Source organism: Neoarius graeffei, chromosome 1 (genome assembly GCF_027579695.1).
Source record: "Neoarius graeffei isolate fNeoGra1 chromosome 1, fNeoGra1.pri, whole genome shotgun sequence".
Classification (NCBI taxonomy): Eukaryota; Metazoa; Chordata; class Actinopteri; order Siluriformes; family Ariidae; genus Neoarius; species Neoarius graeffei.
The window spans coordinates 34,483,240-34,496,406 of NC_083569.1; the positions used below are offsets into that span (position 1 = coordinate 34,483,240).

General features: G+C 37.9%; 1 protein-coding gene across 2 annotated transcripts in view; it reads left to right on the forward strand.

The window, feature by feature from the left end:
• The window catches only part of pappa2 (pappalysin 2), a 312,855-nt gene that overhangs the window by 142,715 nt on the left and 156,973 nt on the right, over nucleotides 1-13,167 (forward strand). For both annotated transcript variants that reach the window (XM_060931153.1, XM_060931162.1), the window contains exons 7-10: nucleotides 1,376-1,558; nucleotides 2,112-2,415; nucleotides 4,965-5,093; nucleotides 10,380-10,465. In XM_060931153.1, coding sequence (XP_060787136.1) covers nucleotides 1,376-1,558; nucleotides 2,112-2,415; nucleotides 4,965-5,093; nucleotides 10,380-10,465 — 702 coding nt within the window. The remainder of the gene's footprint in view (nucleotides 1-1,375; nucleotides 1,559-2,111; nucleotides 2,416-4,964; nucleotides 5,094-10,379; nucleotides 10,466-13,167) is intronic.

The window sequence follows — 13,167 nt, forward strand, 5'->3', positions numbered from 1 at the left end:
TCAGAACATTGGCATTCCACAACCAGAGGCGTGACGTGTAACACAAAGGAGCGTAGGCATCTAGGGTGATGTATCTACACATCAGAAATATGAATACCCCAAGTACATCAGCTTTCAAAAAAATAGTGGGTGTTGCGGTGCTTTTGTTAGCCATGTACATTTAGATCACTCTTCATACATCAGCAAAGTTGCTGAGCATCATATGCAACATGTAATCACTTCCTTTAAATAACTGAGTTTTAAGGAAATTAACAGTCTCAATATATATTGTGGCAGTGGGCGAGAAGCGGGCGATTAGACTGAAAAGTTGTTTAATAAAAGCCCCCTCTGCATCTCAAGCGTTGTCCTGTCGTCCTCTGTGCTCCACCCACACTCGATCCGCGCTACATATATATACAACATGTTTGTGTCCTTTAGCCAAGCTAGCTTTTTGGGAAAAAAGGTCTGTCACAGAAAAACTGTGCTTGCAAAGAGAGAGAGAGAGAGAGAGAGAGAGAGAAGTGAAGAGACTTGTGTCAGCAACATGTTTGTGTGCTCAGAAATATGTTGGAGGAGAAAGTGAAGAGGAGTAGGAAGCAATTTCAGGCAGAAAGGTGCACGGACCTTAAACAGAGACGTTTGAATTTACACTGCTCTCAGAAAGACGAATGTCAAAGTAAAAAATGTCACACCCCTGTCCCACTGTGCTGGCTGTCATACACAGACATTGATTCTGTCTCTGTGACTACCAATTGTGCCGACTCGGAGAACATTTTATAGTGAAAGTGAGGCAGAAAAAAAGGCATAAGTTTCCTGCCTTGAAGAGGATATGAAAACGGGGCTATTGACATGGCTATTCCTAAACATTTTGTTTATCTAACTGAGCAGATAATTTCTGACCAAATTCTGTTTACTCTAGGCACATAAGTTAGTTGTCAGCCATAGCAATTTGCCATCCAAAAGCGCCACAATGCAAGTCGGCAAATTTAAAGGCAACCATATTTTGTGTGGCATTTTATTTTTTGGGCCAAAAGTGGTCCAGCTGTAAGCTCTGCTTTAGGATATGGTCACATCATGGTGGACTTGTGGCTGGGTTTTGACTGGAAGAGTTGCATGAGTTCATCACCATCATTGCACAGTGGTTAGTGGTTCATGTGAAGTGGTAAGTGTGAGCCAGCTTTATCTGAGGTGTAATTACTGTGAAAGTTTGGCACTTGTTGGCACTGACTCCCTTCTTTTTTCAAGAATTGTGTGTGTGTGTGTGTGTGTGTGTGAGATGAAAGGAAAACATGAAAATTCTGTGTTAATTTCTACTGATTCTAATAAAGAAATGTGTTTATAGCTCGATGGGAAACATATGAAAAGTATGTGGGAATGTCTGTATTGTGTGCAATAGGTGCTCCTGATGTTTATCAGCCGTGTGAACCTAGCATGCACTCCTGGAGCCCTGAGTTCAGCCTTTATGAAGCCAATATGAGTTCTCAGTGTCTTCAGACTGGAGGATGTGTTCTGCAGTTGTATTTTCAGCATGCAGTAGTTCCAGACACACTTACTGTATGGATCACCTATATCTCCTTCAGTGAGTTCTAAAATGAAAGCCATTTTCCCACATATTTTTATATTATTATTTTATATATACTATTTAGGTCTTGCAAACTTTTCATGATTCCACTGACTCTTAGCTTGATGCTACACAAAATCCTCCTTTGAGCCTGTGTGAACATGCCATGCCTTAAATAGGACTGTATTTAATTCACCCATTAATCACTTAATGGGGTACATACAAATAAATAATCCAGAAATGCATAGTTTTGTTAATAAAGATAACGTCTTACTTGAACATAGTTGCTGTAATATTTAGGCTGTGTTATAATGGGAAGATCATTAAAAAATCATTAAATTAATGTTTAAAAACATGGGAAATCATGGGAAAACATCATTAAATTAATGTTTAATGGAAACTGCTGTAAAATAGAGGTATATTTAATTTTTTTAACACCAAACATAGGAATACAAATGTTTGAACTGAATGAGTGAATTAATGTTTTTTTATTTGATAACTTATCATATTTAAGTCACCTGCTTTGGAACATTTTATTAATTTTTTAACTGGATGTTATTTGTGCTAATAGGCAATCAGGCGATCTCTGATCTGGAGTTCATCCTGGAGACAGGTGAATCAGTTCATGCTGGCCCCCAAAATGTTTTTTGCGATATTCCTCTAACTCTGCGTGCCACCAGTAATAAGAAAGTAAAGGCTGTAAAGCTCTCCACCTTTGATAAGAAACTGGAGGTTGACGCTGTGCTGCTGACTTCACAACCTCAGAATCCTCTTTGCTCTGTCTGTCGTCCACTCATCTACCATGTGCTACGAGATCCACCCATACAGGAAGGCAGGGGCTCTGTCACACTCAAACAATCCAGATACACAGACAGGTAGGATGCTGACAGTTTTATACACAAACAAAATACAGTGCTATACAAAATACATACAAAATACAGTGTTGTAAATATCAGTTCCAGTTGGATGTATTAATCATGTTGGCAGAGTTTGGGGTGTGATAGTGTAACAGTGGGCAGCATGGTGGTGCAGTGGTTTGCACTGTTGCCTCACACCAAGAAGGTTCCAGGTTCGAACCTCACAGTCAATGAGGAGCCTTTCTGTCGAGTTTGCATGTTCTCCCCATGTCTGTATGGGTTTCCTTCGGGTGCTCTGATTTCCCCTACAGTCCAAAGACATGCAGTTAGGCTAATTGGCTAATCTTAATTTCCCTGAGGGAACCCACCCAAAGGGATCAATAAAGTTTTATCTAATCTAATCTAATCTAATCTAATCTAATCTAATCTAAAATTTTCCATGACCAAAAGCAGTGCAACAGAGGAGTGGCTAGCCAGCTGTACTTACTTCGCCAAGAGACCCTAGGAAAAGTAATCAACCCAGAACACACTGGATGTGCAAATAAGAAGAAAAAGTGTGTATTTTGTCATCATATCCTCACACTCTTGTAAATCTGAACATTTGAAAGTACTGTTTCCAGACAGATTGCAGCCCTTCAGCTATGCCATTCAATCAGTGGTTTAAAATAAGTTTAAAAAATTATTTTCAAGAAATATAGCTATTCTCTCTCTCTCTCTCTCTCTCTCTCTCTATATATATATATATATATATATATATATATATATATATATATATATATATATATACAGTACCAGTCAAGAGTTTGGAAACACCTTCAAATTCGATGCTTTTATTTTATTTTTTTTCCTACATTGTAGAACAATACTGAACTCATCAAAACTATGAAATAACATATGGAACATATGGAATTATACAGTAAACAAAAAAGTGTTAAAAAACAACATGGTTCATCTTTTAGATTCTTCAAAGTCGTCACTATTTACCTTGATAACAGCTTTGCACACTATTGGCATTATCTGAACCAGCTTCATGAGGTAGTCACCTGGAATGCTTCTCAATTAACAGGTGTGTCCTGTCAAAAATGGAATTTCTTGCCTTCTTAATGCATTTGACACCATCAACCAGTAAAGAGTAAATAATAAAAATACAGTAAATAGCCCTGTTCGACAACTGTAGTAATCCATATTATGCCAAGAACCACTCAACTAAGTAAAGAGAAATAACAGTCTGTCATTACTTTAAGACATGAAGTGTCTTTTAGTTAATTAAAATAAAGAAAAAACATCAAATTTGAAGGTGTGTTATGCCTATTATTATTCATTAATATCATTAATAACATTTAACACTGTATTTCTTGAATCTCTCAGTGGTCCTGAATTTACATCATATTTTTTATCTGCTTGTTGAGTGTGAAAATGTCCTGGTTTATTTCTCCTTGAGCACTCACAATAGGCCAAAACAGTCATTAATGGTGTGGAGCGGAGTCTGTTTCATCTCCAAAAATTTCCTTCCATTGGCCCTATAAATGCAAAAAGATGGAAATATCAAAGGGAATAAAGTTATGTGGACAGGGTTGACAAGGTAGCTAAGAATCAGAAAGACAGAGAGGCTGAAACTAAAAGGGATAAGAGAAATTCTGGAATCTAAACCAAATGTGATCATTTTTCCAGGAGAAACAGTAAACACCTGAAACTGTTTGAAGCTCTTGCTCTCGCTCTCCCTCAGTCCACCTAACATCACCTAACAGTCAGATCATACATCACTGTTAATATGCAATAAGTCACCTGTCATTCATGCCTCAGGGCAGAGAGAGAGAGAGAGAGAGAGGACCGAGGAAGTGGCTGTACTGCCACCAAGAGGTCTACGATGAAAACAAATCTGTTGTTAATCTACTTCAAAAGCTAGTACACATCCATATGCTGACTTTATAGAAATACTTTTTAAATGGAAACAAACCTTAAAACTTCACATTTGCCATCAAGATAAATTTCTTTATTTACCTTAATAGAGGTTTTATTACAATAATATTTGTGCCCTTTGGCTTAATGTCCTTTATCTTGTGTAAATTATCTTGGTATTGTAGTAATAAATATTATTAGCCACTAAGTCTCATTATTGCCCCTTCTAGTAGGAACATTCTTTATATTATGAATGACACAGAATACCCTGGTCACTGACAGAGATTGCTCCATTTATCTCTTCAGCTCTGGAAGTAATGCATAATTAATAAGGGCAATTTGTTGAGGGGTAACAGGAGATGCCGGAAAGAAGCTTCCCTTACTGTTGGCCAGAAAAGCAGCTGAAATCAAGCAAGCTATGGGTGAATAACCTTTGAGTTCTTGAGGATTAGAAAAAAAATCAATAAACTCTGATACTTCTGCCATCATGAGGTCAATGTTCACAAGGTTAGATCATCCTCTGAGGATGCTAAAGATATGCTCTGAAGTATCACTAAAATCTTTTATCTTGTGTGTTAACTGATATCTTTGTAATGATGTCTTCTTGTATGTGTGTGTGTGCATGTGCCTATGTGTATGCATGTCCGGTTGTGTTGAGATGCTCATAGTGATGTACAGAAAGGGATGCAGTATGAGTACAGGATCCAGGTGGAGGCTGAAGGCTTGCGAAGTGAGCTCTCTCCTTCTTTGGTCTACATCCATGGAGAGCCCTCCTGTGGAGATGGGCAACTACAAGGGTACATTATTACTGAACAACACATTCATCTTATTTTCCAGAATTTTCCAAGCAGGCTCCAATATCAGTTGTCATGCCTCACATATAGGCATGACAATTGCTTGCTTCAGTCACATTTTGACAAGACCACCTTGACTTGATAGGAAAGTTAGAAATTCTGTTCCCTGGTTACAAAAAAAGAAAAAAAAAATCCATCACCTGCATGGGTTTCCTTTGGATGCTCTGATTTCCTCCCACAGTCCAAAGATATGCAGATTAGGTCTAAATTGCCCATAGGTGTGAATGCGAGTGTGCATGGTTGTTCATCCCTGTGTTATCCCTGTGATAGATTGGCGACTTTAACAGGGTATACCACGAATCTCACCCGAAGTCAGCTGGGTTTAGACCCTTGATAGCTTAAATAATGGATGGATGGACAAATGGCTGGATGCATTAATGAGGCTATTACAATTGCAGTCTAGACAACTGTTTCAAACTGCTGTACCAGTAATACCATCACCACAATTATCAATTGAACCCTCCACCTCCTTAAAATTTTTATTTATTTAGAGCGGAGCTCCCCGCACGTGACGCACTCGGAGCAAAGCTCCATACTTAAAAGAATATGGGAATGCAGTGACCTGATTTTTGATGGCTTTTGCAACCGTACAACCTCCGTACATACGTATGAATGAACAAACGATGTACGTGTGCCACTACAGAGTACCTGATCGTAAGTGCAAGGCAACATATCTCGTACACATTTTAACACCAGTCAACAAACTTTGTACCTTTATTTCCATAAGATAGATGGGTCTTTATCCAGTGCTTATTTTTAATTTGCTTTTTAAAAAATAACATGGGATTATTTACTAACACTGTAGCAGCCCTTGGCATTAAGAACAACAGCAGAGAGTCTCTGACAGGTGCATGTGCATTTTATTCCTCTTGAACATGAGTATAGCATCAAACACTGGACAACAAAAACACTATACCAGCGGTCTCAAAAGTAGCCGGTCACCGGCGGCAAATCGCCGGCTATGGCTTGTTATGCCGCCGGCTAGTGTCAGTCGAGGTACAAAATGTAATATTAAATATTTCTGACAGCAAAAAAAGTTGTGAACGTAAATTACATCCACTATGTCATGTATGTCCATTGCCGCGTCAACTGTGTTTACATCCTCGACACGAGTGCAGTCATTACTGCCGCCTGTGTTGCCAGATTGAGTGGTTTCCCGCCCAATTTGGGCAGTTTTAAGTGCATTTCGGTGGGTTTTGAACATATTTTGGGCTGTAAAATGTCAGCAGTATCTGGCAACATATTTTTTTACTTAATACAAGAAATTAATGGATGCCAACGTTTTTGCCAAAATGGTATTTTATTTTCCATTGTTTAGGCAGCTTCAGCATCATACTGTGAGATTCTGTTCAAATTGTTTTTTTTTTATTCTATGAAGCCTGAGCCATTTATTTTATTAGTTTATAATTATTGTTTAATTTAGTCTTCAGGAGAGACTGCCTGCACACAGTACTAGTATTAATAGTTTTTTTTTTCTTACATGAAAGCTGAGACATTTATATTATATTTTAAGGTAACTTCATGTTGTGCTGTGAGGTTCTCTGCACTTTAACTTTTGAACCAACAGGTGCATTTGGATAAGTAAAGCCTATTTTTCTGCATTTTTGTAGTCCTGGTAATCTTTTATATTGGTAAAGTTGTTTATAGGACCATTTCTCAGTGTCTGTTTTTTTAATCAATAGTTTTTCAGTAATAACTTAATATTTAACATATATCACTCAATTTTAAACAACCCCCGCGCCTCCCCCATGGCTTGCCCCCATAGTCTCCAAAATTTCTGTGGGAAACACTGGCATGCGTAACAACGCTAATCAAGCTTAAGCTAGACGACCCGCCTCAAATACCCATCCCGGGTAAATGTTATCCCAATTTTAGATGGCCTGTTCCAAACCATCCCGCCCCATGAAAAATTCGTACTTGCATATCTATCTATCTATCTATCTATCTATCTATCTATCTATCTATCTAGGCTTTGCGTGCATTATGTCCGCCGCTGGCAGACATTTTACCATTTTGCACCCTGCTGTAAATTATTTGTACCCTGCTATTCTCCCAAACTTTGAAGCCCCTGCTATACACCATACATCAAGCTCCATGAAAACTAAAGAAAACAAAACAAAAATAATTAACACAACATGGTTGTAAACTAATACACAATTTTGCAGAGTCAGGTTTACAAACTATGCTCTGAATGTTACACATCTTGGTCTGCTCAATCAAGTGTGTAAACCTCTACATTAAGGATTTAAAATATGTAAATTAAGTATTTAATTTGCAATTTTGAAAATCTACCTCTTCCCTTGGTTCATTGCATATCTCGTGGTCATTGTTGGTTTGTGCACTGTTGTCTTTGTCTGTTGTCTTTGTTTTGTTTTGTTGCACTGTGTAGCAATTAAAAAAAAAGCTCTCCAAGTTAGTCAAATAGTCTCTGCACTCAAAGTCTCATGCTAAACCACAATTCAACCAATGCACTTAATACAAACAAAACATATACAAAACTATATACATTTTAAAAAATATATAAAAAATAAATTCTTCATACATGACCCAGGACATGGGATTGACATATACATTATAAAATACAATTAACTATTCCATTTTTCCAATTGCATTTATTGGTTTTACATTCCTAAAATCAAAGTTCTTCTCTAGTTTAATTGTCTTGGAGCCTCTTAGACATAACACTGCAGATCTTAATAAATTGAATGACAATTTGGCTCTCAACTAGTGCATTATTTCACTGTATTCAACCTGTTTCTTTGGATGCCAGCTAAGCAATGAAGTGCTCAGCTTCTCTGCCAACTCCTCCATATGGCATGAAGACTAGAGGACTAAAGGAATCATGCTCCACCTCTATCACATGTTGATTATAAAGACGCTTCTTCTAATTCTCATTGCTTTTAAAAGCTGCATCAGTTTTTGGTTCAGATAACTCTTTGTGAAAGGGTTGAAAACCCTTACATCAAAAAATGCACATTGTACCCTTTGGCAAAAACCCCACACAATGATATCTAGTCAGACTTCATCAGAGGAGTTGGCACTACTGGTGAGAACTTCTCCTGTCAAGGCCTGAAGTTGTGGCTCAGCCTGAACATCAATACATACATCCTTAAGAAGGTCAGCAAACAGGTCTCATACCTCCTTGTGGCGTCTGTAAACAAAGCCACCTTTCATAGCATGGTCGACGTCAAATCTCTTACTACAGGTACATGTTGATGGAAGATACTTTGGTGTCCACCTGTATTTTGCCAAGCTTGTGTGTATGTAACACACACACACACACGCACAGTGGTGCTTGAAAGTTTGTGAACCCTTTAGAATTTTCTATATTTCTGCATAAATATAACCAAAAACATCATCAGATTTTCACACAAGTCCTAAAAGTAGATAAAGAGAACCAAGTTAAACAAATGAGACAAAAATATTATACTTGGTCATTTATTTATTGAGGAAAATGATCCAATATTACATATCTATGAGTGGAAAAAGTATGTGAACCTCTAGGATTAGCAGTTAACTTGAAGGTGAAATTAGAGTCAGGTGTTCTCAATCAATGGGATGACAATCAGGTGTGAACGGGCACCCTGTTTTATTTAAAGAACAGGGATCTATCAAGGTCTGATCTTCATAACAGATGTTTGTGGAAGTGTATCAAGGCACAAACAAAGGAGATTTCTGAGGACCTCAGAAAAAGCGTTGTTGATGCTCATCAGGCTGGAAAAGGTTACAAAACCATCTCTAAAGAGTTTGGACTCCACCAAGCCACAGTCAGACAGATTGTGTACAAATGGAGGAAATTCAAGAACATTGCTGCTCGTCTGCAGTTTGCTAAAGATCACATGGACAAGCCAGAAGGCTACTGGAAAAATGTTTTGTGGACGGATGAGACCAAAATAGAACATTTTGGTTTAAATGAGAGGTGTTATGTTTGGAGAAAGGAAAACACTGCATTCCAGCATAAGAACCTTATCCCATCTGTGAAACATGGTGGTGGTAGTATCATGGTTTGGGCCTGTTTTGCTCCATCTGGGCCAGGGCAGCATGCCATCATTGATGGAACAATGAATTTTGATTATACCAGCGGATTCTAAAGGAAAGTGTCAGGGCATCTGTCCATGAACTGAATCTCAAGAGAAGGTGGATCATGCAGCAAGACAATGACCCTAAGCACACAAGTTGTTCTACCAAAGAATGGTTAAAGAAGAATAAAGTTAATCTTTTGGAATGGCCAAGTCAAAGTCCTGACCTTAATCCAATTGAAATGTTGTGGAAGGACCTGAAGCGAGCAGTTCATGTGAGGAAACCCACCAACATCCCAGAGTTGAAGCTGTTCTGTATGGAGGAATGGGCTAAAATTCCTCCAAGCCGGTGTGCAGGACTGATCAACAGTTACCGGAAACGTTTATTTGCAGTTATTGCTGCACAAGGGGGTCACACCAGATACTGAAAGCAAAGGTTCACATACTTTTGCCACTCACAGATATGTAATATTGGATCATTTTTCTCAATAAATAAATGACCAAGTAGAATAGTTTTGTCTTGTTTGTTTAACTGGGTTCTGTTTATCTACTTTTAGGACTTGTGTGAAAATCTGATGATGTTTTAGGTCTTATTTATGCAGATATACAGAAAATTCTAAAGGGTTCACAAACTTTCAAGCACCACTCTAGACCCTAAGATTACCTGCTATATCTAGCATCCTGGATCCCAGTATACACCTAACTAAAGCTGTTTTAGTTGCAGTACTCAAGATAATGGTATTAAATAAAAAATTCACAATGTATGGGGTATCTTTTGACCCTAAAAAAGCATAGAAAAATTGGTTATGTTTAACTCTGGATGCAGAATCTTTTATGAGGAAAGAAGTCAGTCACAGAATAACATCAGAAAAAAATGAACTTTCATTTCTTAAAATACAAACCAAGATTTCTCTGAAGCGACATTGCTGTAACTGGGGTCATGTTGTTTGTTTGTTTGTTTGTTTGTTTTCCCAGTACATTTGCCTTGGATTCCATCAGTAAAATATAATTTATAACTTATAATTTATAATTTTATAACATGTTCCATAAGTAAAATATAACTTAATAATAATAATAATAATAATAATAATAATAAACCTACTCTGCAGGAAAGTTTTTTTTAATTCTTTAAAAGAAAGAAAGTTAATGTGTTTGTGTGCATATCATTTCCAGCTCAGTTAGTTCTTGATCTCTGTTCCTCCTTGTGCAGGGTGGAAGAGTGTGATGATGGGAATCTCTTGGACAGAGATGGCTGCTCCAAAAAATGCAGCATGGAGCCAGGCTTCAACTGTGTGGGTAAGTGACAGAAGGACAATAGAGCAATAAAAGAACGAAAATAATGATTCCCACGTTTCATCACAAACTGAAGGTGACACCTTTTTGAACATAACTTTGAGAAAGCACAAAAGTGTTGCTGATGTTTCAGGCCATTTTTTATTCTTCTTTTTCTTTTCTTTTTTTTAACAGACAAGACTTTGAATTAGTATAAGATGTTTTCTTAGGAACCACCTAGCTCTTTGGCACAAAAATCTTGAGGCAATAGAAAAAGAGAACATGACCATGAAGGCACACCTGCTTATTAATCTTTGAAGCTAGGGTGTGAACTGTGTTCATTTCAAAGGGAGATTTTCAAACAGCTTATAAAATTGATGAGACCACACACCTAATGTATGAACCATGTTAGCTCAGTGGTTGAGGCACTGAGCTACTGATGTATGAAGGTTACTACTTTCACATAATATGGTGTTATCACTGACTGTCTGATGACAGTATACTTTGTGACAGACCTGCACTGTGACCGAAAGCAACTGTATTTACTCTAAGCAAAAAAATATGTAGAAATAATAGTAATTAAAAAAAAAAAAACACCACATACATATTTAAGTTGATATTCTGAGTGGCCTATTTATATTGAATTATCTGCTTGAAGTCCATACCAGTGAGGGTGCCAGATCCTTCTTGGCTAAATGAGTTATTTTAATAATAAACTGTTAGAAATTGCAAGCTCATTGTAGAAAGATCAGAGACAAAAAATAAAGTGACAGTTTAAATAAGTAAGTACTCAGATGTGCTCTAAATATTAGATACAACTTAATACGGTCTTATACCATTCATAAAATTATACAGAAATATGATTGCAGATCTGGATCCCTAATGCTTATGACAAGATGAGGAAGACACATTGAGAAAAACCAGATTTTAAAAAATGAGACCATCCTCTTTTGAGTGACACCAGATAGTGGAACTTTGATCATTTCAGTGTATAGTCATATAGAGAAAAGGCAAACAGTACTAAATGTGTTGAAAATATCCAGAATGTTTGGTGTGCTATTATGAATAGAAGTATAGGATAGTCTACATAATTTAAATAAATAAATAAAGTAACACAGACATGAAGGCACCCTGGGTGGGTCATCAGAATCCCACTACGTCACTGTCAAGAAATCTGAATGGTCTTGTATGAGAGGGATGGATGACAGTATCAGAATTATTCAGGCTACATCCACACGACAACGGCAACGAGATGTTATTTAAAAATATATCTCGTCCAAATGGGCAACGATCAGTAAAATATCAGGTCCATATGGCAACGCAACGCTTGCTGAAAACGATGCAATACACATGCCACACCTCTAGGGGCGCTGTAAGACGGTCCCTTCGGAGACACCAGAACAATAGAGGAAGTAAGGACACATGCGCATAAACTATTATGTGCGAGACTTCATATTAGCCACAAAGTCAGGAAAATCTGTTCATAAAATTACATTATAATGACCAAATACAATGAAAAGTATTTTTCCAGTCTCACCTGTGAAAGGTAATCCCATGTGATCTCGTTTGGACGGCAAACCTGTTGGTACAGTTAAACGCAGCTAATCTTTATTCTCCGCTTTGACCTATCCAATATGGCGGTGAGGATGACGTATGATTCTACGCGGAAGGCGGCGTCTTTAATGGTCCGGAATAAATTGAATACTACAAGTTGATGGATTAATTTGTTGTTTCTCACCTGTGAAAGGTAATCCCATGTGATCTCGTTTGGACGGTAAACCTGTTGGTACAGTTAAAGGCAGCGCATGAATCTTTATTCTCCGCTTTGACCTATCCAATATGGCGGCGAGGATGACGTATGATTCTACGCGGAAGGCGGTGTCTTTAATGGTCCGGAATAAATTGAATGCTACACGTTGATGGATTAATTTGCTCCTCTACGCCCTTTTTGAGGAATGTATTGTCGGATTTAAACCAACATCTGAAGAGGTGAGATCGCTCCTTTTTTTCCCTATTTTTGCTGGCGGGATTGACTCTGCCCTAAGGGCAGAGTCTCTCTCTCTCTCTCTCTCTCTCTCTCTCACTTTGCACCATTACACAATAAATATTCACAGTGAAAATATTTTGTAAGCGCGTTTCATGAACCAAGTTATAGGATTTGTTGACAACTCGCATCGCGTCGCAATGAGAAGATCAGTGGCACTACTGGTGTTAAGAATCAGACCATTTCATAAATGAATATTTTGCTGTAGAGCTGCAGTGTTTGTACAATTGCATGTTTTTGCTTCACTATTACTGTCACTATTCTGCTTCTTGCATTACTACTGTGAACTAACACTGAACATAATAATAATAATAATAATAATAATAATAATAATAATAATATCCAAGCTCGTGTTTCACTCTCACTAGTGCTCTGTAAGGCTTTTTCCTGGTGATATCCTGGTGATATTCGTTACACTTCTACCCGGCGTGAAGCACTCACAGTCATGTGGTTGTGACGTTATCGTAAACAAATCTGTTCTACTCATCCAGACGACTTCACAACGGCAACGTTGCCAGATCTTTCCACTCTGGAACCCGTTCTCAAAAAGATTGCGTTTTGGGCACCCAAAACGCCGGTGCCGTGTGGACGCCAGGCTTAAACGATAAGCAATTGTATCGGAGTCACCTGAATCCGTTGCCGTGTGGACAGGGCCTCAGTCTTCCACCTATTTATCAAAATG